The following is a 27,330-nucleotide window of genomic DNA, read 5'->3' as shown; positions in this document are numbered from 1 at the left end:
AATAAGATGTAAAGGAAATGGAAACAAATTGCTTGGCTAGAATTTGGCATACATATTGTCAATAGTTTTTTGATTTGTCAAATTACATGTATTCGGAACATAATGAATTAAAAAATAAATGAATAAGACTTAATTATGTTAAATCTGTTTGCTCATGGTTGAATTGAATGCGAAGAAACTTGAGACAATACCCTCACTAGAATGAAGTGTACAAACTGTCATTTGATTTGAGATTGAATCATTTGATTTGTAAAGACAATACGATGTATCTGTAGTATATGTTCGATTTACTGTAATGTGAGCAACTGACATCGCATGGTTAGGCTACAGTACTCCTGAACTATTAGTATCAGAGTCCGACAGGCTTCACCTACCACGGCTTGTTCAATACAAATGTTACTTGAACTATTCGTTACTGGTAGATGGCAATAGCATAGACATCGTTTTTCTTATATACTAATTATGCCAATAAGCAATACTACAAAATCATTTTGGAGATCTTGAGAAAAAAAAAATTATAAACATCATCTACATACATGTACTACTTTGTTAAACATTGTAAATTTTCTGAATTTTAAAGATTTTTCCATACACTCCCATATTCCTCTTTGAACCTTTCTTTTTTGTCAGCTGATCATTGTTTGAATATTTTAGAATATAAACCACTGTATTTAAACTTATGCAGTGGCTCTCAAGAAATATACCTCATGTCCTGTATTCTTAATTTTTTCCCGACAATCACTTTTACGTCGCAAAATATTCAATACTCAGAAATTATATCCAACACTGTTTGCTACAAGAAACTTTAAATCGCAGAAAATGACTGACAGAAACAAAAAAGTTGCACATTTTCATCATTTACACAAATTTTGTGATGCATGAAAAAATTTATATTTAAGACGACAACCCTTGTTTCATTTTTCTTTTATTATCTCTCAGTTTAAAAGAGTGCTGTCCTTCACTATAAACAAATCTTATTTCTCATTACCGGTACCTTATGATGCATTATGGCAGGTTTAGTTACAGAGGTCAAAACATTCAAGAAAACCAAAGTTTAAAATTCTCAAAAGTAGCTGAAGAATGGATGCTATGCACAGGGTAATCATAAAAGCCCATATGAGCATACAGCACAGGTGAGCTAATAAAAAAATGAGTGAACAAAATGGTGTTTTTCCAAACCAGTACATTATAGACGGTAAGACTTGCTCTGTTTCAATTTCTTTTATTTTCTTCAAATCCTCATTACAATAGAGCAACAAAATGTAAAAATGTCACAGAGTACAGATATAACTCGGGCAAGTGTGAGAAAACCAACAGAACATTAACACAATGCTTTCAGTATAGGTAGTGAGATACATGTATCTATCGATGCTAAAAAGAAAAACCTATAAATATAGGAGATCTGAATTGTTTCTATTGCTCTAACTGCATTAATCTTAGTAAACTAATATTCATTTTTAATTTTTTTGAAAAAAAAAAACCCAAAAGAAACATACAAATAAAAGATTGAAGAAACGTTTTTAAAAATAAGACCCTGTTATACAACTTGTTATTCAGTGCTATAGATTTTCAACCAATATACCCAATGTCAAATTGTGAATTCAAATTTCATGATACTTCAGATAAATTGAACATTTCATGGAGAGTGAAGGCTCATACATGTAATGGTATAATCATTTATAATAAAAAACTGCGGTAATAATTAAGAGATGCACACAATTTTCCTTAAGATGCATTCAAGTAGTATTCTAAATTGTATATACATGTTCTTTTTAATACATGTAACACTCTTTGATGGCTTAATTAAGCAGTCTACACTGCAGCAAGGATATCTTGCATAATCACAGGTTGCTGTGGCAACTCATTATAAAGGCACACAAAAAGGACAGAAAGCATCAAAAACAAAAATATCCAACATATTCTCTTGAGTGTACTGCATTACTACAGGGAACTTCTGACAGTAATTTATACATTATTTTTAAATTCAGCATACACCTGTTTTGCAACAATACTATAAGGAAATTCAGTTCATTTAACACAATTATTTTAGGCAAGCCACCAATACAGTGCATTTAAGTCAAAACTTAAAACTTCCACATTAACTCGTATAGCATTGAGAATGAATATTAAACCAATTGTATGCATGATGCCTGGGAATTTTCTTGTTCAGCTTAACAGTTTTTATTGATGGTGAAATGAAGAAAGGTCAACAGGCTTTCAGGGGTTGAAGAACAGACAGTACTACATGCACGTAAACATGAAAATCTTGTGTTGGATGGGGGGGGGGGGGGGGGGGGGATGTTGGGCGGGGTGGGCAGGTGGGAGATTTAGTTTACACTGAGCCTCTCATGGATGCATTGCCCTAACATGTATAACAGAACAACAGTACAGAGCTACAGAAACACAATCATCACAGAATTAGATAACCATATAATAATTTAATTCTATACAGTGATATGTCAAAGATGGAACACACTAACACATTAAAACCAATCAACTGGTAGTCATATATACATGAAATCATGTTGAATAAAAGCACATGCAGACTCAGCCTGTTTATTGACTTAGAAAATAACCCCAGCAGTCCTCCTTATCACAATAATTTGGGTAAAGTACGAAAGGTATAATGATCATGTACATATCAAAATGACTTATTCTATAGTTTACTTGGCAATAAAATGTAAAATATTTTAGTACATATAAAAATTGCTGCTCTCTTTTTCTTGAAATTTGGATTCAATAATTGTTACTGGAACTACTTAAATTGTAAGTAAATGAATGCAAATGAGTCTAATTTGTTTCGTGTTTTTTTTTTCTCTAGCATGATTTTTCACTGACAAATAATCTGATGCTCTACAGCTTTCAAACCTCACCTTTTGAAGCACTAATTGACAAGAAGCTGACAATAACAGATTGAGACATCATGATGAGCAAATTTGAGGAGAGAGATAGACAAGCTATACATGTACAAAAAAGAAAGCCCAACAAAATTGTGTGACATCTACTTAATATTGTTGTTTATACCAACAGTAAAAAAAAAATCTTAACGATGGCCACTGTGTACATTAAGACAGGTATATGTCTGCATGCACTGCATGTGAACACATTTTGGGCAGTCAGACTGCATTTAATAACAATTGGGAGAATCATGCATGAAAATGGAAAATTGACAATGACATTTAGTTTCTGGTGGTACCTAAATGTTCAAGGAATTTTGTTCATTTCTTATACAATGTCATGTATTAAACATACAATAAATCTCTGAATGAAAGGAATACTGACTGAGCCCTTCAATATTTTTAAAAGTGAATACACATACATGTAATACATGTACAGTATATAAATGCATACTTTTGCTATGATATATATGGAACTCTGATCTCCAGCTCTCATGGATATTGATCTTTATAGCTTTAATGGCTTGTGTTGTTGAAGTGGGGAATTATCGCAGATGAGAGATAATGCTTATGACTGGTCACTGACTTAGTACTAATCAACATAACAAGTCAACGTAATAACTATTCTATATGAAACTAAAAGACAAAATTGTGTAGAAAACAATCAAATAAATCAAAAACCATTGCACTCGCCAACTATACAGATCAAATACAAATACTTCAATTGGTCAACAGTAACAACAAAACCTAATACCATTCACATCATTGATGGATTTGAATCTCTGGGCTTATTAACAGCAAATGTTATCAATATTATAAACAATTCAAAATAATCATACATTTGTGGGGCATAAGTACTTCTTTCATTGTACTAAACTTTGGATCGGTCTCTGTCTAATGCAGGACTTGGTTTCTAACAGGTAATGCCTGAAATAATGGACACTAGTTTGGTTTTAGGATTCAGTGGAGCACTCAGGCTGTGAGGGAATCCAGTGTTTTATCACTGTCCAGATCATTCTTCACCAGTTCATCCTTGATTCTGTGGTCACTGAATCCCAGCTCCTGAAACTGCTTAAACAAGGCTAAGAACCTCTCACTCTGAAATCAAATTAAATCAAATCATCATCATCATCATCATCATCATCATCTCCTGTCCTCAAAATCTTCTTTTTTTTTCTCACTTAATATTCCTAATTTGTATAGACATTAAATGGAATCTTGGGACCATGTCAAGCAATAAACATGCAGTTTACTAGGCTATCAAGTGTGCATATGTTTTTGTGGCTGTTCCTTTAACCACCTGTTTCTTTGCAAGCAATGGTTATTTTTTGGTCTTCTTCACTCCCAACTAATGAAAGGGGAGCAGTGTACCAAAGTTCATCAGCTTACAATTAATCCCTAGAGTGAGTATAAGTCTATCAATTGAATGATAATTCAAACCCAACAAACCCACAGGCAGAATTAATTATTTTTAAAATACTGTATGTAAATAAGTAAGTAAAGGAATTAAAAAACATGTCAAACCTTTTCGGAGTTGTTCTTGAACAGGACGAGAGTTTTTTCAACAAGGAGTGAGTTGTGTCCCTTGTCTGTTAGTTTTCCAACCACACACAGATAATCAATGACCTTGAATGAAAACATTATAATTTTACGAAGTATATATACAGGTCCAGAGGCCACAAATCTTAGAGAAGCTCACCCCTTGATCTCAGTTTCACTCTTCTACTATATTTTTTTTTGTAAAAGTGCATGAGACTGCTCATCTGAATTACAGGTATATGGCCCTGGGGCAAAATATAGACATACACGAGTCTGTATATCGTAATTAAACAAAATCTTTAATTGTAAATATTTATGCTCTATGAAATACATGTACTATAAACATAATACCGGTATTAAATGAAATTTAATTTATTCAAAGAGTTTACAAATTAAGAAATGTCACCCCTTTAGCAGTTTAGAAATTTTGTACAAATTAGTATGACTAAAATCTTTACATCCCCAAAATATCCCCTTCAATATATAGTTTTACACTCTCTTTTTTTCCTGCTTCAAATACATTTAATACTGTCCCCTGTTTACAGTATGAGCAATGTACATAAATATGTAACCAATTGAATAATCTCTTTAGTAATAACAATGTGTCACATATCATTAAGCAGGACGTATTGACATGCAACAATGTATGTTAGATATCTGTTGTACAGGCTTGAGCAATTTGATATATTTACATCTACCGAGTATTTGCTTCTCTCTTTCTTAAGAAAACCGATTGTGATTTATAGCTCTAAAGAAACTGACAGGACTAAAATTAACACAACCAAGTTCTAACTAGTTTATCCATTTGACTGCATTCTTCAGCAACCTAAGAAAAATCACAGACTGCATAAAATAATCATGATGATGTCAGATTCAAATTCCCATATATAAGACAACTAAGCTATTTAAGTCTAGTTGATACATTTTTTGAAAATATGAACAACATCAATCCTATCATCTTTACCTCTTTTTGGTCTGCACCCAGCTTTTCCACAGCACGTGCTGCCTGAGCCTTGGGGAAGCCCATACTGGCTACGCTGTCCACCACTCGCCTGGAGTCTGGAGGCAGGTTACTGTAGGGATCTGGAGGAACCACCGTCTTTGGTTCCGTCAAACTTCCTGATGACAAGGAACTAGGACTTCCTGTTGTGAATCCGGACTGAGCAGGTTGAGGTAACGGTGAGTACCGATTCCAGGACTGCAAGGAAGAGATATAAATAGTTGTAGGCTGGCGGTTTATGTCAATTGGTACCAGTTAAATATCCAGTGATAAAAATGTACAAATGAAATATCACAAATCGTTATTTTTAGAATTATTTGGAGTGCGGGGGAAGGGGAGCCACAGTGCGGTTTAACCCTATGTGCATGCAAAAATATGAATTGATAACGGCACAAAATTGACGTACAGTACATACATGTAGGGGGCAATATTTTGAGTACTTTTTGTGATTTCATCAGTGGATGACTTTTATTATGCATTAATCCTCAAATATGTACAGAATTTGCAATGTTAATTAATGATTTTGTTCTCATGACATTCATGTTCATGCACCCTTATGCACATATAAGTCATTTTTTTAAAAAAAAGATCAATACATACACAACACATGCATTACAAACTGGTTGAACCAAAAAATGCACCTCGTTACTGTGAAACTCCTCTACCAGACTTACAGAAAAGAAAGCCTTCAGCTAACAGACGAACAAAATATTTAAATGCTATATTGATCACATTATCAATATAAAATTTATGACTGTCTCACTCTTTTAGCAAAATAAGTTTTAAAATTTGATTCACTGATCACTCTTCATTAGAACCATTTTAACAAGACCTTGGACTTTTAGTAGGACCCCGCTATCTATTTCCTGTGTCAAAACATGTTAAAAATGACGCTGTTTCAAGCAAAATATGCACCGATTGTGTAGTCTTAGCTCAAAAGCCAGACAAATCTTGTTGATTTCAAAGAGCCATGTCTGAGTGGCAAGTAATGAAATAGACAGGCTTACGTTACATCGCTGTTTGACACAACTACCCAAAGTCCAAGCTCTTGTTAAAATGGTTCTAACTTCATCTTCCCAAGTCAGGGGTTTCTGCTCTGCTTCTCAAAATGAGAAACGGAGTGGTTCAGAAACCTGGACTTGTGAAGATGAATAAACTTGGGTTTTCTAAAACTTTTTAAAATGCTCATAATAAAATGTATTTTCCATTCAAACATTGAAGTTCCTGTATTGACAGCATTTGAAAGTCTGTTTCCTGTTCATATTGAATGTGATTAACCACAAATTAATCAATGCATAATACATGTATAGTCAAATAATAATGACACCATTAAACAATGAACATTTTAGTTTCTGGAATACACATTTTAAATACGGGTAGTGAAAATTGCTGAATAATACCGGTATGTTTGAATTTTTAAAAAAACCCAGTCTTAAAGCATTTGCGTAGGTGCAACATAACAGAAAGAGCAATTTCCCAATCGTCTGGTATGATAGATCAAGGTAATATGTTTTACTGTAAATTCCTAATTAAACACGAGGAATTAATATCCGCGTAAAATCGCGAGAAGCCCGTCTCGTGAATTCTAAAATCTCGCTTTTAATTTTTGGACACATGTAAACTACATGGAATATTATAAAATTTCGGTTTTACAGCAAAACTGTTATAAAGGAAAACAACCCAATATATATTTGTATATCATGTAAATATGATTTGAATTCAGTCAGATGTGTTAATATATATATATATATATATATATATATATATATATATATATATATATATATATATATATATATATATATATATATATATAGAATAGTTTTCATATAGCGGGATACCAATTCAAATACCTGTACAATGAATTTCTAGTATTTGTTTAAATTTTTAACAAACCATATACATGAGCTGTCAGTGTTATATACAGTCATAAGAAATACACAATATGTAAGCTTGGCTGAGGCAATGCATTTCATGTTATACAATTTCAGGTAAGATTGCATGCTTCTATGCATAAATGCAATACATACATGCTTGTTAATACATGTATATCTAATACTGTACTACACTAGGGAATATTTTTCACATACAACATGTTCAAATTAAAGTATGTCAAACAATAAGTGCTTTCGTACGGCATCCCCCAACATCTTGTAGACATCATCAAGAGTTTCTACGTCAACTTCAGATGCAAAGTTGGAAACTCAAGCATCGAGTTTGATGTCAAAACTGGAGTTCGCCAAGGTTGTGTAATGTCATCAACGCTCTTCATCATAGCCATCGACTGGGTCATGAGGAACACAACATCAGACATTCCAAGAGGCATCAGATGGGGAACGTTCACAACACTTTAAGACTTGGACTTTGCCGATGATATTGTCCTGTTTTCCCACTCCCATCAGCACATCCAAGACAAAACACATAGGCTCCACGAGTATGCTGGAAACATTGGACTGAAGATCAATGCCAAGAAAACTAGTCATGACCCTAAATGTGAATAACCCACAAGGAATTAAAATGGACAATCACATCCTCCCATTTACAAACAACTTTACTTATTTAGGGAGTATTGTCACAACAGATGGTGGAGCAGACAGGGACATTCAGCAGAGACTAGCCAAAGCCAGAGCAGCATTTAAGAACTTGCAAGCTGTGTGGAAATCCAGCCAGTATACCAACAGGAAAAAGCTCAAACTGTACAAAAGCTGCATCATATCAATTCTTTTGTACGGTTCAGAGCGCTGGAGAATGACAGAGAACGACCTTAACAAACTGTCAACTTTCCACACCAAGTCCCTGAGAAGAATCCTAAAAGTATTTTGGCCAAATACCATCTCAAATCAGGACCTTCTCAGCAGAAGCGATCAGGAGGATATGGCCACCATCATCACCAGGAGACGATGGACCCGGATTGGCCACAAACTCAGAGGGGACCCTGAATCCATCATAAAGACAGCCCTCTTCTGGACACCAGAAGGAAAAAGGAAGAGAGGGAGACCAAAAGTTACCTGGCGGCGAACATTGGAAGCCGAGATGAAAGAGCATCAGAGAAGCTGGGGCACTCTCCAGAAGCTAGCCAGTGACAGACAGGGATGGAGAGCCCTCGTTACTGCCCTATACGCCAAAGGCGTCACGAGCAGTAAGTAAGTAAACAATAAGTATTTACATCTACACATTCTGAAATATTAATGAGCAAACGTGCAGTTTTAAACTATTATCAAATCTATCAATGAAATAAATACTCCTCGGTTTTCTTTAATTTTTGAAATAAAAAATAATCAAAATACGCAAAGAAACAGATTTCATATTGTCTCTGTATTGAAATGTGGATTTTTATTAAGGTCAATTCAATCTCAAATTTTTATATATCTATCAATTTGCCATGCTTTCATACTACAATTATAGATAATTGATCAAAGGTCTAATATCTATTTGAATATGTGTACAACGAACCTTAATTAAAAGATAATTTGAGAAAATCATTAAAAAAGTTAACAGAGTTTATAAAGATTTAATATATCGTACCCATAGTGTCTGACAAAAAGTTAGGAAATTAATTTATTATTATAAAATAGTTATTTAATATGAACATCAACTTTTCCAAAAAATTGGAATGATAAATATATGACATTAGAATTGACCAGCTCGACTGTTATACTGATACATGTACTGTGGAATCATTAAAATTCATGGGGGCCAATTTTCGGGGATTGCTTAAATTTTACAGGCTCATGGGGACCTAATTTCGTGTATTCTCATGTACCTACAAAAGGAAATATGAACTTAATGCCTTAATTTATTAGTTTGTGGAGGATGTTAATTTGTGGATAAGAGGTACCCACGAATTCCACGAAAATTGAGCCACCACGAAATCTAATGATTCCACAGTACTTATTAATGATAACTTGTAACTGTCCATCATGAGATTAAAGGCAAAATGTAACCCTGATATTAAATTTTTTATCTGGCTTCTTTTTTCCCTTTCTACAAGATGTTAATACTAAGAGAAAGGTTTCACCTGAAATATCCCAAATGCATCAAAAATGGCATCAGAGCTATAGGAAGCTATTAAAAAAGATCTACAAGTTAAGACTGGCTCGAGGAAGGAATATTCTGTGATCTAGTTATACAGGTATGGAAATACTTACTAGAGGTGCAGTGTCCGTCGGTTCCTGTGAAAGAGGTACAAGGAGGATTTGAACTACATGTACACATCAATCGAAATATACTCAGTGACAGGGTCACTGTTTACCAAGCTATTAAAGTATATTACTGAATCTATGGTTATTATAGTACTGGACTATAGGTGCATGTGCATGAATGAATAATTACACAATAAAGAGCTAAAAAATTTACAATGAGGCTGAGCAAGTGAAGCCTATAAATAGAATGTCTTATATAATTGATTTCTCTAAAATGTTACATTGTCAGAATGTCTATTGAGTATTCAGCCTGCAATTTGAGGCCTAAAATCATTTATTACTCTGGATGTGAAATTTTCTTATCAAAAAAACCTGTACATTCCAACTATACCTTGGATTTTCAGATGAAAAAAAAGGAAAAGTTGTGACAACAAGTGTGAAAACAAATAAAAAAATGTGTTTATATCCATGAAAGATCATTTTTTCAAATCACACAGCAAATTGAATATCAAAGAAAACTTGGCCCTTCCTAGAATGGAAGTTCTAAAAATCTTTCAGCAAGTTCAGAAGTAGAAGCAAATAAAAAATCCAATATAGTTGATATAAAAAAAATTGTGTATTACCTGCTTAGATGAAGGTCTTGGTGGGGGTGAGATGGTGAGTGGGAGGGGTAGGTCTTGACTCTGGTTAGTAAAGCCGTCTGATACAGGACTAATGGCCGAATAGGGCGGAGGCATTCCTGATATAGGAATCCCCGTAGATTTCACTGGAGCTACGTTAACATATGCTTTGGCATTTCTGGAGGCCGGGTCCTGGGATGGTTGATTTGCAGAAAGGAATGGATTAGTGCTTTGTGATGAGTCATTCACATTATCGACAATACCAAATGATGTCGTCTTTGAAAAGTTAACTGTTCTTTGATCAGTTTGTAAACTGACGTTTTCGTAAGAGCCAGAGGGTTCTTCATTTTTATACACAGGTTCTACCTGAGCACTGTCAGTTACAATGTCTTGTTCAAAGGGATTTGTGGATTTTCCAGCTCCAAGGTGACCTTGATGGGCACCATTGGATGTCTCTGATCCTATGGGAGGGAGGGGACCCTTGGCTGATAAGCTTGGCCGGGGAGGTACAGGGGGTATAATCTTTCCCTTGTAAGTCTTTTGCTTTCTCGCAATTTTCCCCTCTTTCTTTCTAGGGGCTTTATCTGGCTTCTTTGTGATATCTAGTTCAACAAAGTCCCCTCCATCCACTTTATCACTTCTAGAATGATTCACGGATGAAGCCGAATTCACCACACCATTAGGTGGATTGTTCAAAATCTTTGTGTTTTCATACACACCCTCAGATTTCTTGGATCCACTCCCTGCTTCCTTATTGTTTCCGTTTCCATTATTGTCAAACACACTCTTGAGTTCCGTCAAATCATTCAGCGTCAATCTCTCGAATCGATCGAAAGGATCATCCTCTGTCTCAAATAGCGAGAAATCAACAGGCTTTTTAGAGGATCCATCGTCTTCATTAGAAGAGTCGTTCTGATTTGAAACATTAACGGGAGTCAATATATCATTTGAAATCTTGGGCAACACTGGTCTGGGTGGGGGTTGCTTACGACTCACTGGTGGAGGCCTAGCCCCACCCATAGTCGGAGCAGTTTCACTGTTATTCGTCCAACCTTCATTCTCGTACTCATGGTCTGAGAGTCCCGAGTCGTCGGAACTTTGTTGCCCCGCCTGCTGCTGTTCTTGTGCCCTTGCTAACCGCAGTTGCTCTTCAATCCGTTGCTGAGCAGCTAACTGCTTCTGTCTCTCATCTGCCCATTTCAATACTCCTTCCTCTAAGGAGAAGTCATACTGTAGATAGAAACCAATGCATGACATTCATTATTTTAACCAGTTGAAATTTCATTCATTTAATATTTTTCTTTGAATATGCACACTCAATTTATTGTACTAATTTATTCCAAAAAATAGTTTTAGGGAGGAGTCCTTTTTGGAGCTATCAAACATTTATATTAAGCAAGAGTGTTGAGATCACCAATATTACAAACAAAATCGAATGCTGCAGTAGAAATTCATCATTACCTCTTCTTCAACAGCATTGACTCTTGAGAACTTCAAATCTGCTGAGCTAGCAACCTGAAATAAGTAAATACACTGTAGACTAGTCCAGCTACATCAATAGAGCAAATTAATTTTTTTACTGTAACTTTTAACAGTCGATATGGAAGATAATATATTAGAGCATGTGAAAAGATTTTAACTTATGATACCTTGTGTTTTTGTGTAAAACTTGATCCAATTCTAAATGGAATACCATCCAAAGCTGAGTGGCTAGAACTATATGCTACAAAGGAGTTCAAATCATATAATGTGCACATGTATTTCAGAAATAAATGCTATTACAGCATTTACAGCCTGTAATAATAACTTGCTGTTTATATCTACATGTATGAATGGTCGTAATTACAAAACAGGAAAGAACATGTTTTCTAAAAATACATACAAACACTATTCTCTCTCTGGAAAAGTCTATCCATCATTCAAATCAGCATCTGCAAAACGTTGAAGAGAAATATTTCGTCATCATAAGACTGAATATTTAAAAAGATATTAAAACATTTATCTCAATATTTTACATTTTGGAAACAATCTCTAAGAGCCAGGATTGCAATACAATAGTATGCAATTGCCATACATACAAATTAATTTAAAGTAGCTGCCAAATTACAATTTGGAGAAAGGAATTGTTAGGGGCAGGGATGTATATAATGTCCTTTGGTTAGGGGTTGGAGTAAGAAATGGACCGATCATGGCAATATATATTTGTTTAAAACTCTCTTTCATGTGAAATCAAATGGCTTACACAGTTGATTTAACTTAACTTTTCATAAGGCACATGCACGTCATCTATAAATAGCATATGATTAATATCTTTGTACAATTACTATTGTTTACTCTTTTAGTATTATTGGGCAATTCCAATTTTCAGTCAAATTGGTTTTGTATCAAAGAATACAAAAGAGCCTATAAAAATTTACATTGTTTAAAATAAAATGAAATACTTGTAGCTGTTTCTGAGCTTATTCACTTTCACCAGAGACCAACAGACCAATTAAGTCAGTATACACTGTATTTAGCAAGATAAATTTTATTGCCATGCATTCAGACATGAAATGAAACGTATGGCTTTTTAAACAAGTAATACAAATTTTCAATTGCGTTTCAAAGTAATCTGTTCAATAGTTTGATTTCTGTACGTTTTAATTGTCTGAGAAAACACATTCACGAAAATATATGTCGTTGTAGCTTTCATTAAGAATCTAGAATTATATATTTGTCATACAAACCTTTCCGGTATGTCACACAAATCACACACAAACATTACCAAATTGGCGATTTGTATTTTTATTTCCTATCTGTCTAATTGACATTTTCCATTATCTGCCATGTTCGTGATGTCATTGTCAGCTGCACAAAGGGAAATAACCCAACTTAAACGTTTCCCTAGGTAGTCCGAACCCGACCCAAAAGACTCAATTCATTTATTTACACGTACACGATTCCCTGGTTCTATAAGCACAGTTACAATGACAATCAAGATTTAATAAACCTAGTGAAATCTTGCTTTTAAGCACAAGAAAGAAAAAGCCTATTGACTAATCAACATCCAAATGAATAAATTGTTTTCTTTTGGGAGGCATGATATAGGGTTTGCAAGGGGAAAGGGGGGGGGGGGGGGGGGAGGGTGACGGGCAATGAGGTCTTTTTAGTAAAAAAAAATATGCAAAAAAGGAATTTTAATCAATTTTAACACCCCCCCCCCCCCCCATATTGAACCACTCTTCATCTGTACTATCAAGTGGAAAACCCAAGGTCAAACTTATATATTGAATCTTATAAGTAATTAGTTTTACAAGTCAAAAAAAAAAAAAGAATATAAAAACGTATTTGATGTCTTTGAGAAGACATTTTTATTAGCACAACCATAAATAGTGAATACTGATTCAATGCAAAGTGTCATTTTACTTTAAATTGTAAGGAAAAACATTTTTCAATTGCACAAGTAAATTTTTAACCATGATTTTCTAAAGAAATACCAATATAGTTTAATAATCAATACAATTTTTCTCATTGTCCCATTTACTTCAAACTCATTAATTTCCATGATTCAACATATGTATGTAATACTACATTGTTAAACCTTCCCAGTTTAAAATCAAAATAAATTGTCATACATCCTTATTGTATATTCATGATTTTATACATATGACATATTTTCAGTAAATAAACACAACTGTGAAACTTTTAGGTTTTTAATACCCCCCCCCCCCCCCCACCCAAAAAAAAGAGACTAAAAAAAACCCCAACAACATTGAAAGAAAAGTATCAAATACATTTTACTAGTATCTAGATACAAAAACATTTTATTTGTTCACAATGTTCATGCTTTGCAATAAAAAATAATATCAATCCATAGATGTAAATTCATTGCAAATATTTCAATACACACAATTCATATATATACTGTAGAAAGATGATTAAGTATTGGTACATATACATGTATATATAATGCTATAAAAAAAATTGACAACTTTTGACTAAACTTTAGACTTGAACAAAACTATCCACTATTCAGAAATATGCACTATTTTTTGTAAAAATCATCAGATTACATCCAATTTATAACTGGAAAAAAGCGTTTGCATCATTTGTACTACAGCACCAAACAGAAAAATTACAAGCCACAAACAGCCAGCATCCACTATAGGAGCAGTTAGATCCTGACGACTGCAGCCATTCTTCAAGTATAGGTATATACTGCCCATCAGTGGTGAAAGAAAAACTGGGCCGTACCAACAGTGAGTATATCAGAATGATATCACAGGGGTAAACTAATATGAGTACCGATACGCATGTACCATGCACTAGTTAAGTAAATGCACAAAAGATCTATTGGTAAAGGCTGCGGGGATATGGCACCGTTAGCATAGTCAGTAGATGAAGTTTCTGCCGACCGATGATGAATTTGAACAGCCAGTTCCACCCTTCCTTGGATTTCTTCAGGTAACGTTGTTAGGGGTGTGTTGTTATCCCTGACCCTCCATGGACATTGCAATTGCTTGTTTTAACATTTCATCCTCTGGGATGTCTTCTGTAATCAAATAAAAAATTTTTTTAAATTGAATTCATTTTCCTCGCTGCATGTAAATTGATACCTACATGTGTAGACCTTAGTTGGAGTTTAAATACAGGGTACATGTACTTTGTGTAGTTTCCCCAGTATTTTACATGTAAATGTGAAATTTATATATGACAAATTCTTTTAGATTCAATGATAAAAGATCCAGGTACATGCACATTCATTCATTACATCAAATACAATGTTCATCAACCCATACCGCAGTTCAATTATCATTTCACTTAATCACAAAATCTACCAATTCTAGAAAAAATGGTATTCAACAAATTCTGGAGACAACTTATGGACGGGTGAATGGCACTAAGTTAAGTTAAATGAATGCACATACCATAGAATACAAAGAATTGCACGTAACTCCATTAATAATCAATTTAACAGAATTTTCTCTTGTAATTGGTGATTAAATGTGCATTTTTTTAGTAATTGTGCCTGTGTATGGTTACATACAGTCATGTACCATAGTTGTATATCATCCAAATTTTCCAGCAAAGGTCAAATCAAAAGCAATCAAATGGGATAGAATACCTTCTTTTGATTCTTTCTCCATTTGCTCCTCCTGTGGAGAACCCTGGCTTTCCTCTGGCTGGCTGACTCCCTCTGGCTGGCTGACTCCCTCTGTTGCAGTTGATTTAGGGTCAGTAGGCTCTGTGGTCCTCTCTTCTTCCTCAGTGCCTTTGGCTGTCTGGTCCAGCCGCTGTAAGAAAGCTAGTCTTTTCTGTCTCAACTCCTCCTGTGTGGGAGCTTTGACCTCTTTGGAAGGGGCCTGAACCTTATCTTGACTTGGTCCTGGCGGGGGGTTGTCATCTTCTATCACATATCCTAGTAGTGGGCAAAATGTCATTATGAAACATGTGTAGGGCACACACACTAAACCATTCATTCAACACAAAACAAATTTATTTTGAAAACAGAAACTTTTATAATTAGATATTATAGACCTATAGTTACTCATATAATTAACAATGTGGCATCATTTTAAGTTCATTGAATTGTTTATTTTTTAAGAGGCTCAAAAATCATTGTAACCCACTGCTTATTTTTTAATGGTCTCAAAACCACCGTCATTCAATATTTTGCCTCTGACAATGATGGATCTTGGAGTGACAATTTCCAATGTTATCTTAGCTTGCATATACCGGTAATACACAATTAAGTAGACTTTACCTACAAAATTTCCCACCACGGTACATATCACCACTGAACATTAATTAAACCACCACACAAACTGAACATACCACAACTGTACATACCATTAAAATGTCCCCAGTTGCATTCCCAACTGTGTACATACCCTCTAAGCTCATCTGTAATGCCCTCTGTAACATTTTATCATCCTTCTCGTTCTCACATCGACTCTCCATCAGCGCCCGCTGTAGCTCGGGGTCGTCTGTCTGTGCCTCCGACTTACTGATCGACTGATTCTCGTTGATCAGCCTCGGTTTGATCAGCTGTACTGCAGGGGCAAGGTTCAGGAGGTCGTCAGCTTCACACTCTGGCAGTCGGCCAGTTACGATGAATATGGAGTAACCTGTCCATCAAAAAATTATAAATTTAAGTGGGTGTTTCGGAATGGGAGAGATCACTTCTGTATTTTGGAGCAATTTGATTTTTGTTTCCACACATTGACTATAGATTTATAATCATTGCAGTAATAATGCATGTACGAGGTATGTATTATTGCTGATTAAATTTTAGAGGTTTCTAATAACTTTAGTCATAAATATAATTCGTGATGTAAAAAATATGGTCATCATCTTGGTAACTTTTTTTTGAATTTTTTGAAATTAGGCATTAATCTTTTAGAGCTGTTTTTCCAAGAGCCTGGACTTTTGGAGGGATGTTACTATCTGGTTTGCTCATCCATTTTTTCATGATCTGCACTGTTGAGTCACAGTGACACTGTTTCAACTGAAATATACAGCCCTTGGATGAAGTCAGACAAGTGTCATTGCATTCAATGTACCAATGACTGGACAGTATATCCAGCTTTCATCAAACTGGAGTTTGACACATACTGCTCAAAGTCCAAGCTCTTGTAAAAATATCTCTAATATTAATAAAATTCACTTGAAACAAGCATCATACATAACAAAACAATAATCTAGGAACCAGAGAAAGAGAGAGAGAGAGAGAGAGAGAGAGAGAGAGAGAGAGAGAGAGAGAGAGAGAGAGAGAGATCACCTTCTTGTTGCAACTGTGTGAGAAACAAGGAGAGATAGGTATCAGATATGAGTTCAGGACCCGTAAGGAGGGAATTTAGGTTAAACCACTGCTTTCCAATCTTCCTGATACAAAACCAGTGGTCTCGGAAATTGCATATATAAGCATTCTTATCTCTGAAATTCGAAAAAAAAAAAAGATCTGTTGTATTTGATGATGATTAACACATGAAACTTTATTAAGAATTAGTCAAGAGAATAGAGATTCTTAATACATTTGAAGAAAGAAAAAATTTTGCAGAGGTAAAGAAAAAATAATTATCTGCTTTGCATCTTACACTGGATTCTGTCTTGCTTCCCTAGCAATAGGGTCTTGGGAGTTAAATTGCACTAGGTTTAAGCCCCATACTTGTATGGCTTTGTCTATTACTTGTATGGAGAAGAAGCCACTGTCATCAAAGTTACTGGAACCTTGCTGATAAAATGTAGGAAAGTAAATACTGATGATTAAAGTAATCATTTAGTCTTAAATGAAAAAAATATCATTTAAATCATTTAATTCATTAACTTAGTGTGTTGATACCATTTTAATCATACTAGCCAATGGAATGAATTGCATTGTTAAAATGCTTTCTTTAACAGTATAAACTGGGTTTGAGCAGTTTATCCTTCATAACTATTCCCATGCATACAGAAAATAATAAATTTCACATAATTGATTATAAACTGAATGAATTTTAGCAGACTGATATGTGACATTGACACAACTGAACTCATATACATGTAAACTCATAAACATCAGGTAATTCAAAACCGACACTATGCAAACTATCAAACTTTTAAGTTTATCAAATTATTGTATGATATAACTAAAACAAGCAGAGACTGACCCGTATAAACCTCTGATACTCTATACTCTGTGTCCCTGCTTCTGCCATCCTTAACCGTTCTGATTCATCCAGCTGACGAGCAATGTCGGCCAAATCTACTGCACTGAAGTACTGTCCTTGTAATAATGCATTCAAGCAATGCTGAGCACAAAGTGATCCCTCTTGCTGGAAAATATTATCAAATGGGGAAATTATTTATTTATGTTACCTTTGTAAACAAAGATAAACATGTACTTAGTTTTGTATTTCCCTGACTTCACCCCCATTTTAGATAATTATATATTAAACAGTGTATAATATTTGTACTTAAAAAATTCATAAACTTTTCAGACAAGAACCTTTTCTTAGAGTTTACAATAGTTATAAAATTGTCAGCAGGAACATACAACTATTTGAAAATGAAAACTATTAGTCTTTACTTATAATGCTTAGACCTGTAGAAATTAGATCATAAACATCTATTGTGCCAGGATATATGAAAACACCTTGTAAAACAGTAATTCTTCTTGAAATATCTGATTTTTTTTCCCAACTTCACACTTTTATAAATTCTTCAATCATTTAATCTTTACAATAAATCTAAGACTCTGTTAAACTACTCACTTCTTCGTGAAATATTGCGTCCATTTGGATTTGTGATTTTGTCAAATTTTGTGTATCTTATCACATTGTTTACAAATAATGCGGATCTCGATCCCGACTTAAATTTGTTGGACACTCGTTGGAAAAAAACCCCACTAGATTTCTAATTTGAATACAACTGAAAATTTCAAAAAAAAATTATTGAACAAAAACTAGAAAGTAACAAAAATATTTAAAAGAAATAAGGTTAATAGTTATTAATATTTAATCCATTTTCTTGTGATTTTTTTTCTTCAGATAATGTAAATTTTAAATCAGAGCTACGCAAATCCCAATTTTGCAATTTGTCTTCCTGATCACAACATTACAAAAATAAATAATTATCAGATTATTATGGATAAGCTGATGATTGGGACGATAAACGAAAAATATGGAGTAAAAGTCTTACTGGAGTTGTCTTTCGTTGCTCTCCTTTTCGGCATCGATGTATACATACAAAGTCTTGTATCGCGTCATAAATAAATATTTTTTTTTTGGTAAGATAATTTCCTCTACTTTTATAATAACAAAGTTATTAACTTATTATTATATTATAGGGAATTATCTTGTTACAAAAAAAATATTTATAACGTCAGGTGCCTGTACATTTATCTTTCAGAAACATTTTTATCAAGCAATTTATTCTCCAATAATTACCGTGCGTATTACATGTATATCATAAATAATACATTATTAAATATAAATGTTCAGGTACTGTGTACACTTTCACATGCAGTTATACTGTGAAACAAGTGCTTGTAAACCATTCCGTCTTTACTAAAATCATGTATAAAAACAAATTATAAATTTTAAGTCTCAACTCTAAGCAATTTATTATGAGAGACCATGCAAACGACTACATATACAGTGTATATACAACACCATATAGTTTGAGAAAAACCGATCATGGATTTTAAAACTTTAAATATTACGTCAAGTTTGATGCGACATAAATCGCTATCATAAATTATAGCACCACTTACTTCACTGTAAGCAATGCCAGTGATCTGATATTGTAATAATAACATTGCAAAATCAATAAATTTCAGAAATCACTTATCCCTTCAGAAATCATGATGGTCTTACTTTTGTCATTCAATAACCCAGAACCACATCTTACTTAGTAAATTAAGAAACAATGCTAAAAGTCTAAATGGTGACCTTTTTGATCCATGAAAATTCAGTCTGTGAAAATTGTTGGTATCATACTGAAAATGCATATAATGTTTTCTTTGACTGTCCTAAATACATCTATAATGAAGAAAAACAGTGTGTTTTTTTTTAATTAAATATCAATTTTAACTTACAAAAACCAGTAAATTTAGATTTGTTGTTATTTGGAGATGATGACATTTCATATGATGAAAATACTGTATTATTTAAACTAGCTCATAACTAAAATCTAAGAGATTTATCATAACTATCGCTATATATCCAATACATGTACGCAAAAGAAGTATACTTATGCTGTAACCGTACTTTTTAAGTTTTTGAGTATCTTGGTGTTTTTTTTCTCATTTTTTTCAACAAACAAGTTTTTGCTTTTTCCCCTTTAATATATATTCTTATGCCTACATCAAACTATTTTATTTTTAAAAAAGTGTATAAATTTGTCATATATGTCTTGCACTTTATATGTATTACCTTGCACATTATGGAGAAGGCTTACATAGGCATTGCCTGCTGCCTAATCCATTTATGTAAATATATATATGCATAATAAAATATGTTCAAATCAAATCAATAAATTTCAGCTAGGCCGTAATATTCATAGAAATATCATTTGATACTAAATTTAAAAAATGATAGAAAAAAAAAAGATCGTTGCTAGCGCACAATATTGTACATTGACAAATTTATAAAGCAGACTTCAGAATAAGATCAAATATAATCAAATGAATAAGAGTACAGAAACGGAATTAATTTTATTCTAGCATATAAAAAAAAAATGAAAAACCAAATCGAAAACAAAACAAAATGGAGGAGGGGGGGGGGTTAAAGAAAAGAAAAAATATTAAACAAACTTGACAGTATATGATTCAAAGAGAGTTTTTTAAAGGAATGTCTATACAGTTCTTCATGCAATTGATCAAAGTCTGAAAATAAATTAAATATCAATATTGCATGTTGATATCTATATTTAATTATTATTATTTTTAATATTTAAAAAAAAATACCCCCCAAAAGTTATCTCGGCTGCCCTTGACTAAATTTAATCCGCAATGCGACACAGTAAGAGTAGTGGAGTACATCGAGAGATATCGATCGCGGAGATCGATTGTCCGATAGAGTCGGATAAACCGATCATTCATATGTCGCATTGCGACAAAAGTGGCTACCCCTGACCGCATTGAAATCTTTTTTTTTAATTGTTAAACAAACTGAATAAACACCGACTATATCTTCAACTGAATACAAGACCCCCAAAAATTGATCTAGTTTTACAAACAAACAATAATGAGAATGCAGCTCGATTTGAACAATAGAATTTCATCAAAGTCGCGAACTACAAAGGATTTTTAAGCGTATATGTGCTAACATTTAATAAATGAAAGACCCCCACCTTCCCCTCTCAATTTTCTTGCGACGACTTTGAGGTGAAGAAATTCCTTTTTACCTCAAGACTCGCCGAGCTACTTAGCCTCAGCAGACGTGTCGAAGTCGATTGCTTGTAGACGCGAATTGTAGATAGGATGTGTCAGCTGCTAGTCATTTTACTGGCTTTCATCTGTCCTAATTACCCTTGGTCCCCATTGAACCGTCACCTCTTATGGTCTTCAAGAGAAACTTAACAAGCTATCAAGGGTATTGATTGGGTATTCCACATACTATAAGTATTCTTTATATCTGAGGGCCCTCCTCTAGTGTATGAGACGCAATGGCCGTGAAATACCATCTCTATGTATTATGCATCTATTTGATGACCATTTGGAGACAAATCAAATGGTATTTTAAGGCAAGAATATAAAACACGGGATGAAATGACCACTGAATCTGATGAGCTGTGAATATGGACGACATTGATATGAAGATTAAAACATGTATACGATGACGATAATTTTTTTTTTTGTGGGGTTGGGGGGTTGGGTGGGTAGGTGGGGGTGAAGGTTGTCAGTCATAATTTTGTGTAATTATAAGACTCACTTCCAACTGGAAACAAGTCTATGGACACATTCGGAAAAAATGTAATAATAACAGATGCAGGCGGAAAAAGGAATGATCGAAATACTGTTGCTACTTATCGAACGAGTGCACGATGACGCAATTCCTTTCAGCTACATGTATCATTGGAAGAGTGAAATCCCAAAAGACAACGCTTCTAAAGATATTGAATTCTAAGACTTGTTATGGAAAATGAAATTAGGGATCATGCACTTTTATCTCGCTCTCTTGTAAAGATTAGTAGTGTGACAATGATATGTTTTAAAAATATTGTTTGTTGCAACGTTATAATATTCATTGGATTGGAAATTATTTTATACAATAGTTGAAGAAAATATATCTCTTTAACAAATATATACCATTATTGTGGTGCCATAAAGTGAACATTACGCATTTATTGAGCGTTAACAGGAATTTGTTCAGTAGATGAAGGGTTGACGTAAATGGTAAATCTTATAGTATTCAGTGATAATTATTTTATCACCCCTTCTTGAAACATCACAAAAACAATATCATAAGTTTTCACTTTGATGTATTAGTGAAATCACCAAAACCACAAAATACAAACATTACAGATATGTAATTTATATCAATTGTACACCACATATTACATGACTAGGAAGGACGGGAAATGAATGGGGGGGGGGGGGGGTATCGTAAATTGCTACGTATACTGTACTTCATATAAGTCAATTAGAAATAAATTAGATTATGCAATACCAGAATTTGAAAGGAAAGTTAAACTAAAAAAAAATGTTTATTGCTTAATTCAAACTTATGTACTTTAAAAAAAATCTTTGAAAAACTGAACGATCAATGAACGGTACACAAAGAAACAACCGAGCCACCGTCAGCTACTGTGTACATGTATCCCAAACCCCCCAAAAGAGCCCACAACAATGACACAGTATACGCTATATAAAAAGGTGTCGCATTGCGGCATATCGCTATAACAACTGTCCGAGCCTTGTGTGTACGTACGAAGTGCCATACTTTATATTCTTCTAATAGATACATAATGGCGCTTAGATAATAACTGAATATTGATCTGCGAATTGACCCGAAATTCAATGCTGTTTTGCCCGAGCACTAGCTGCGTTCTTCAGGTGCTATCATATTTTTAGAAGAGGAAGAGCCAGACATAGAAAGTATTTATATCGCGACGTGAGGCTGTTTCTATTGCGACTGGGGAACTTGTTGCGGTATATTGATCCCTAATGAAAAATAGCTTTTATTTTTGTTTTGTATATATGATACGATTAATTGTCAGTTCAAGGAAACTTAGATTCTCTACTTATGACTTATGCAATATGAAAATGAATAACTAATAACATAAATGATCGAATTCATGAATTTTGCCATTTTTGTCCAACTTATATTTTTGCCACCATATACATGTAAACAACATTGAGACATTAGATGCGTTTGAGGGTTTTTTTGCATTATACATTAAACGTTATAAAGTTATAATAAATGAACGAATTTTTGGTTTGTCGACTAAAGCAGAAACGTCAGAAAATTGATGGAACTGTATGATTTTAGAAAATAAAATCAAAGCCTTTTTTTCCTAAAATAAAGGCATGGTTTTCGTCTATAATAGTAAGAAAATAAAAATGTATAAGTGTCTTCGTTTTTAAAAAAATATTTTAAAAAGCAAGCCTGTAACAAAAGAAAAAGAATAATAATCACCGTTGGAGTCAAATAAGCCTGATTTCGGCACAATATCTGATAGATGCTTTGAATAAAATGCCACTTTCATTAAGGTATGTCCGACTTTTGAAAGCGTCATTCAAATTATTTGTTTGAACGTCTGACAAATTGTTACTGATGCCGACCCCGCCTCAGTTTTCTCATGGAATATATTAACAAACAACCCCACCCACAAAAAAACCCCGCTACAACCCCCCCCCCCGAAACCCCCACCCCCAAAAACACAGAAACATTTATACAAATTTTGACAAGTGTGTGATCGGTTTTATTTTTTTAAGGCCAAAAGATCAAATTTACCCAAGTTTATATTAAAAAAACACTAGTCAAACAATGCTATCTTTCTCCTAACAACTGATTATTTTAAAAGTTCACAGATCAGTCTTGAAATAACTTTTTTTTTAAAAAGAAAGTTTACTCGAAAGACGTCAAGATTAGTCAATAGGTCAACAGGTTTACCAATAAAACCATGTAAAATATACGGGGAAAGTTGTTTGCATATTCCATACAAATATTTTATTTTCATTTTAAATCTATAAGGATGTTACATCTTGCTTAGGAGTATTGCATAATTATTCTATATGTTTGGCAGTGCGTGAAGAATTGCATCTTTTTTCTGGGACAACAAGTCTACAGATGATGCCAGAATCATGACGTCATTATCAATATGACGATCAATAGTTTTGAAACACCTGTATATCTATTTCTAAATTTGCAACATACCCAGAGAGTTATAGGTATATTTCAATAACGTTTTATAAAAAATATAATTATTCCATGTTAAAAAAAGTAAGCCAAATTAAAATATTTTCCTATGACACTGTGATTAACGCCTGCAAATAATCCAGATTATCTAATCAGGTTTGTGTATTAGTAAAGCACCAAGGTTTTTTGTGCTGTGCGCTAAGAGTACGCATTCATTAAACTTGATACCAATTCTGACCTTCGGCTTCCAAATTCTGGGGACCATTTATATACAAGAAAAAAATTAACATGCGGCACGGGACACACAGCAAGTAATTAAGACAGAACATACACACCACACATAATTACAAACAATCTAAGCCCTCAACCTTGACTTCGCCGACAATGACAACATAGGACTCGTAAAATGTACGCTAATTCTAGATGGTTCCCTTTGATACGATTAAGAATAAAAACAATTCGTCTTTTCATGTGCATGACAGGCTCACAATGTCAGGTGTTGGAGCAGACATGATCCCCGCAACAATATGCGGGATTTGTTTTGATTTACGAACGACACCATCAAATTGCCATTTCCGGTCAACGCTAAAATGGTAAGATTGTGTAAATGTTTCCTTTTCGACATTATGTCTTTTGGTTATTTTGATTTCTCTGCACGTTTTACAATTAAATTTGCAATCATTATGGAGGTATGTCTTTCCTATCATAAGATGTCAAATTGTTCATGGAATTTGTAAATATTATCGTAGTAACTTTAAGATTTTTATTCGCAATGTAGAACAATTTAACTTCTGAACAAGTTGCTGGTAAGTAAATGTATTTTGCTGCAATTTTGCTGCAAGGTTTACTAATAAAAAAAAGAAAAGAGTGATCGCTATTATTAAAAACAATGTTACACGCCTAATACAGATTCCTTAATTTCCATTAAAAAATAAGAAAAGTAAGCCAATTGTCATTTTGATATTTGTACATGTACTACCTAAACTATTCTTAATGCATTTTGCAGATTTGATCGCTTTAATTAACAGCATGTTTAATTGTTTGTTTAAATACAGATTTAAATGCTAGTACATGTACATGAATACGACTGTTGTTTCAGTATACAGTTTTAATGGATTTTTGTAGAAAAAAATTTAAAACTGTTTGCATCAAGTCCATATTGAACCATATCAAAACATGGGTAACCAATTGACAGAACCCGTATATAATAATTAAGAATGTGTAATTTTCACTGAATTCTGATCAGACATGTTGCTATTTGTATAACAACTCTATATTTTTATGCAATCGTATCGGGAAAAACGTTTTTTGTGTCACGATATTTTTGTTGGAGAAATATATGAATGGACAATGAAATGATCAATAAAGGTTTTAAATGCCTTTGACCTGACAACTGGGTGTATAAGAAACTCTCAAAAGAAATTGCTGAACATTGCAAGTTCACAGCATGCATTAAATTTCCACAACCGAGTTTTACTCTGAAAATATAACTCAAATACTGTACCAAGTTTGATTTTAGAGACCACTGGAATAAATAAAAAAAAATTAAAGTATTAACTTTTTAATTGAAAACTTACTGGAACATAAAATACCGGTAAAACAATATTTTCTTGAATTTTCTAACCGTATTAAGTGTAAAAGAGAGGGAAGGATATCCGCAATTGTGTAAATATTTTAGAAAGATGTCCCTTTGACGAGTTTCCACTATAATTCTAGAAAAAATATTAATGATTCTTTGGAAAATTGATTGGTTTTAAAGGCATTTGTGAGTTTCTTCATGTAAACGGGGTTTTATTTTATACTTATGAGCATTACGCCATTAATAATGGGGTTTTTCTCTACAGAATTTAAAGAGGCGTTCAAATTGTTTGATAAGGACGGGGATGGAACGATCACAACGAAAGAACTGGGGACGGTGATGAGGTCTTTAGGACAAAATCCCACAGAGGCCGAACTGCAGGACATGGTCAACGAAGTGGATGAAGATGGTAATCCCATTTAATGGCGTTCGGCTTATGCCGCCATGTTTAATTTAGTCGTCATCATCAACGTCAGCCAAAAGCAATCGGCAGCTAAACTTTACAATGCTTACTTTGTGCTCTATTTATGACGAAGAAAAAATAAAAATAAAAATTAATGTCGCTAATCACAAAATAATACAAATGTTTTTAATGTGTTTGATTTTGATTTTAAAGGCAACGGTACCATTGATTTTGGCGAATTCGTTCAAATGATGTCCCGGAAGGTTCAGGACGCAGATACGGAAGCAGAACTTCGGGAGGCCTTTGCAGTGTTCGACAAAGATGGCGATGGCTTCATTGGGGCCACTGAGCTCCAGAGCGTGATGTCACAGCTCGGGGAGAATCTGACGCTTGAGGATGTTCACTCAATGATCCGTGAAGCAGATCAAGATGGCGACGGTCGAATAAACTACAAAGGTATCCATAACTTTTTCACCCAAACCAATCTAAAACAGAAATTATCTCGTATTTCAATATATGCAAGTATGGTATAGTAAATGATTTTACAAATGATTTAACATACATAATTTAATGACTTTTCAATAACACAAATTTTGTTAACTAAAATAAACCCCTCATTTTTGCAGAATTTGAAGCTATGATGACCCAGAGATAGCATTTCGAAACGCATTCAACATCACTAGACACTACACAAGCATTTTCGTTGGAAGCAAACAGTTGAGATATTCAAGTGCTCCATTGATTCATCGATTATTTATTTATTTCGTTGTGTTTATCCGAGTCATTTTGGAGTTCATTGAAATAATTGTGATATAAGATAAAACAGTTCGCGATTATTTATTTTTGCGAGTTTTTATTTTTGTTGTGTTTGGTTGTTTGAAATTGCCATTGATTTCATTGTATATGTGATATCATCTCAGTTTACGGAGATGTATAATATTTCAAACGCAGCAACTTATTGTACTAAAAATGTTATTATTTGTTTTTATACACAGACATAATTCAGACTATATATTGTGTGATTTTTTGTTCTATTGTTTTGGGTATCTTAACTAATCAAAGTGTTATAAACTCTTTACACAAAAAAAAAAGAAATGAAAATATTTTAGTGAATATCACTTCGTTGCTTATTTTTGTGAGATTTGTAAAGTTTTTTTTTGCAAGTAATGAATTCTCTATTATGATATTTTCCTTGATAATACCCTACTTTACCAAAAATCTAGTTTGTCTTTTAACGTGAAGAAACTGTCATATGCAATAATCTTTTTTCAATAACAAATGCTCAAATGAACTGCAATAAAATATGAATTTAACGACACTTCCCAAA

The 27,330-nt window shown here is 33.6% G+C and overlaps 3 protein-coding genes across 4 annotated transcripts; 1 reads left to right on the top strand and 2 right to left on the bottom strand.

Moving 5' to 3' along the window:
- Positions 1-2,418: 2,418 nt before the first annotated feature.
- On the bottom strand, positions 2,419-13,067 carry LOC128177050 (ubiquitin-associated protein 1-like). 2 transcript variants are annotated; one of them, XM_052843571.1, is made up of 9 exons: positions 12,925-13,067; positions 12,081-12,129; positions 11,848-11,921; positions 11,660-11,713; positions 10,202-11,428; positions 9,585-9,608; positions 5,401-5,634; positions 4,422-4,523; positions 2,419-3,995 (listed from the first exon to the last, which is right to left on the bottom strand). In XM_052843571.1, the coding sequence occupies exons 2-9, from the start codon at positions 12,115-12,117 to the stop codon at positions 3,870-3,872; spliced, it is 1,878 nt and encodes a 625-aa protein (XP_052699531.1). In that variant the 5' UTR covers positions 12,118-12,129; positions 12,925-13,067; the 3' UTR covers positions 2,419-3,869. The 2 variants fall into 2 exon arrangements, with proteins under 2 accessions (XP_052699531.1, XP_052699532.1); XM_052843572.1 differs by lacking the exon at positions 9,585-9,608.
- Positions 13,068-13,516: 449 nt separating this feature from the next.
- Positions 13,517-18,538, bottom strand: LOC128177051 (ataxin-3-like). Its single transcript, XM_052843573.1, has 7 exons — positions 18,430-18,538; positions 17,827-17,991; positions 17,275-17,411; positions 16,959-17,113; positions 16,069-16,305; positions 15,303-15,596; positions 13,517-14,729 (listed from the first exon to the last, which is right to left on the bottom strand). Exons 1-7 carry the CDS (start codon positions 18,451-18,453, stop codon positions 14,665-14,667), a joined length of 1,077 nt encoding a protein of 358 aa, XP_052699533.1. The 5' UTR covers positions 18,454-18,538; the 3' UTR covers positions 13,517-14,664.
- Positions 18,539-24,485: 5,947 nt separating this feature from the next.
- Positions 24,486-27,244, top strand: LOC128177058 (calmodulin-A-like). Its single transcript, XM_052843581.1, has 5 exons — positions 24,486-24,614; positions 24,800-24,827; positions 25,866-26,009; positions 26,217-26,459; positions 26,630-27,244. Exons 1-5 carry the CDS (start codon positions 24,612-24,614, stop codon positions 26,656-26,658), a joined length of 447 nt encoding a protein of 148 aa, XP_052699541.1. The 5' UTR covers positions 24,486-24,611; the 3' UTR covers positions 26,659-27,244.
- Positions 27,245-27,330: the final 86 nt, after the last annotated feature.

This window comes from Crassostrea angulata, chromosome 3 (assembly GCF_025612915.1).
Source record: "Crassostrea angulata isolate pt1a10 chromosome 3, ASM2561291v2, whole genome shotgun sequence".
In the NCBI taxonomy this organism is placed as follows: Eukaryota; Metazoa; Mollusca; class Bivalvia; order Ostreida; family Ostreidae; genus Magallana; species Magallana angulata.
The sequence above is the reverse complement of the archived record's forward strand: the minus strand, read 5'-3'. Positions and strand labels throughout refer to the sequence as shown.

What these genes read in the sequence shown, in the direction of transcription:
- LOC128177050 (XM_052843571.1), bottom strand. Translation starts at nt 12,117, where the DNA reads ATGATGGATAGACTTTTCCAGAGAGAGAATAGTGTTT. An exon ending in TCAATGCTGTTGAAGAAGAG is followed by an intron (nt 11,429 to 11,659) that starts GTAATGATGAAT and finishes TTCTATCTACAG; the next exon opens with TATGACTTCTCCTTAGAGGA. An exon ending in TCAAGAACAACTCCGAAAAG is followed by an intron (nt 3,996 to 4,421) that starts GTTTGACATGTT and finishes ATTTGATTTCAG; the next exon opens with AGTGAGAGGTTCTTAGCCTT.
- LOC128177051 (XM_052843573.1), bottom strand. Translation starts at nt 18,453, where the DNA reads ATGGACGCAATATTTCACGAAGAA. An exon ending in AGTATCAGAGGTTTATACGG is followed by an intron (nt 17,412 to 17,826) that starts GTCAGTCTCTGC and finishes ACATTTTATCAG; the next exon opens with CAAGGTTCCAGTAACTTTGA. An exon ending in GGAGAAAGAATCAAAAGAAG is followed by an intron (nt 14,730 to 15,302) that starts GTATTCTATCCC and finishes ATTTGATTACAG; the next exon opens with AAGACATCCCAGAGGATGAA.
- LOC128177058 (XM_052843581.1), top strand. An exon ending in AACTTCTGAACAAGTTGCTG is followed by an intron (nt 24,828 to 25,865) that starts GTAAGTAAATGT and finishes TTTTCTCTACAG; the next exon opens with AATTTAAAGAGGCGTTCAAA. An exon ending in CGGTCGAATAAACTACAAAG is followed by an intron (nt 26,460 to 26,629) that starts GTATCCATAACT and finishes TCATTTTTGCAG; the next exon opens with AATTTGAAGCTATGATGACC.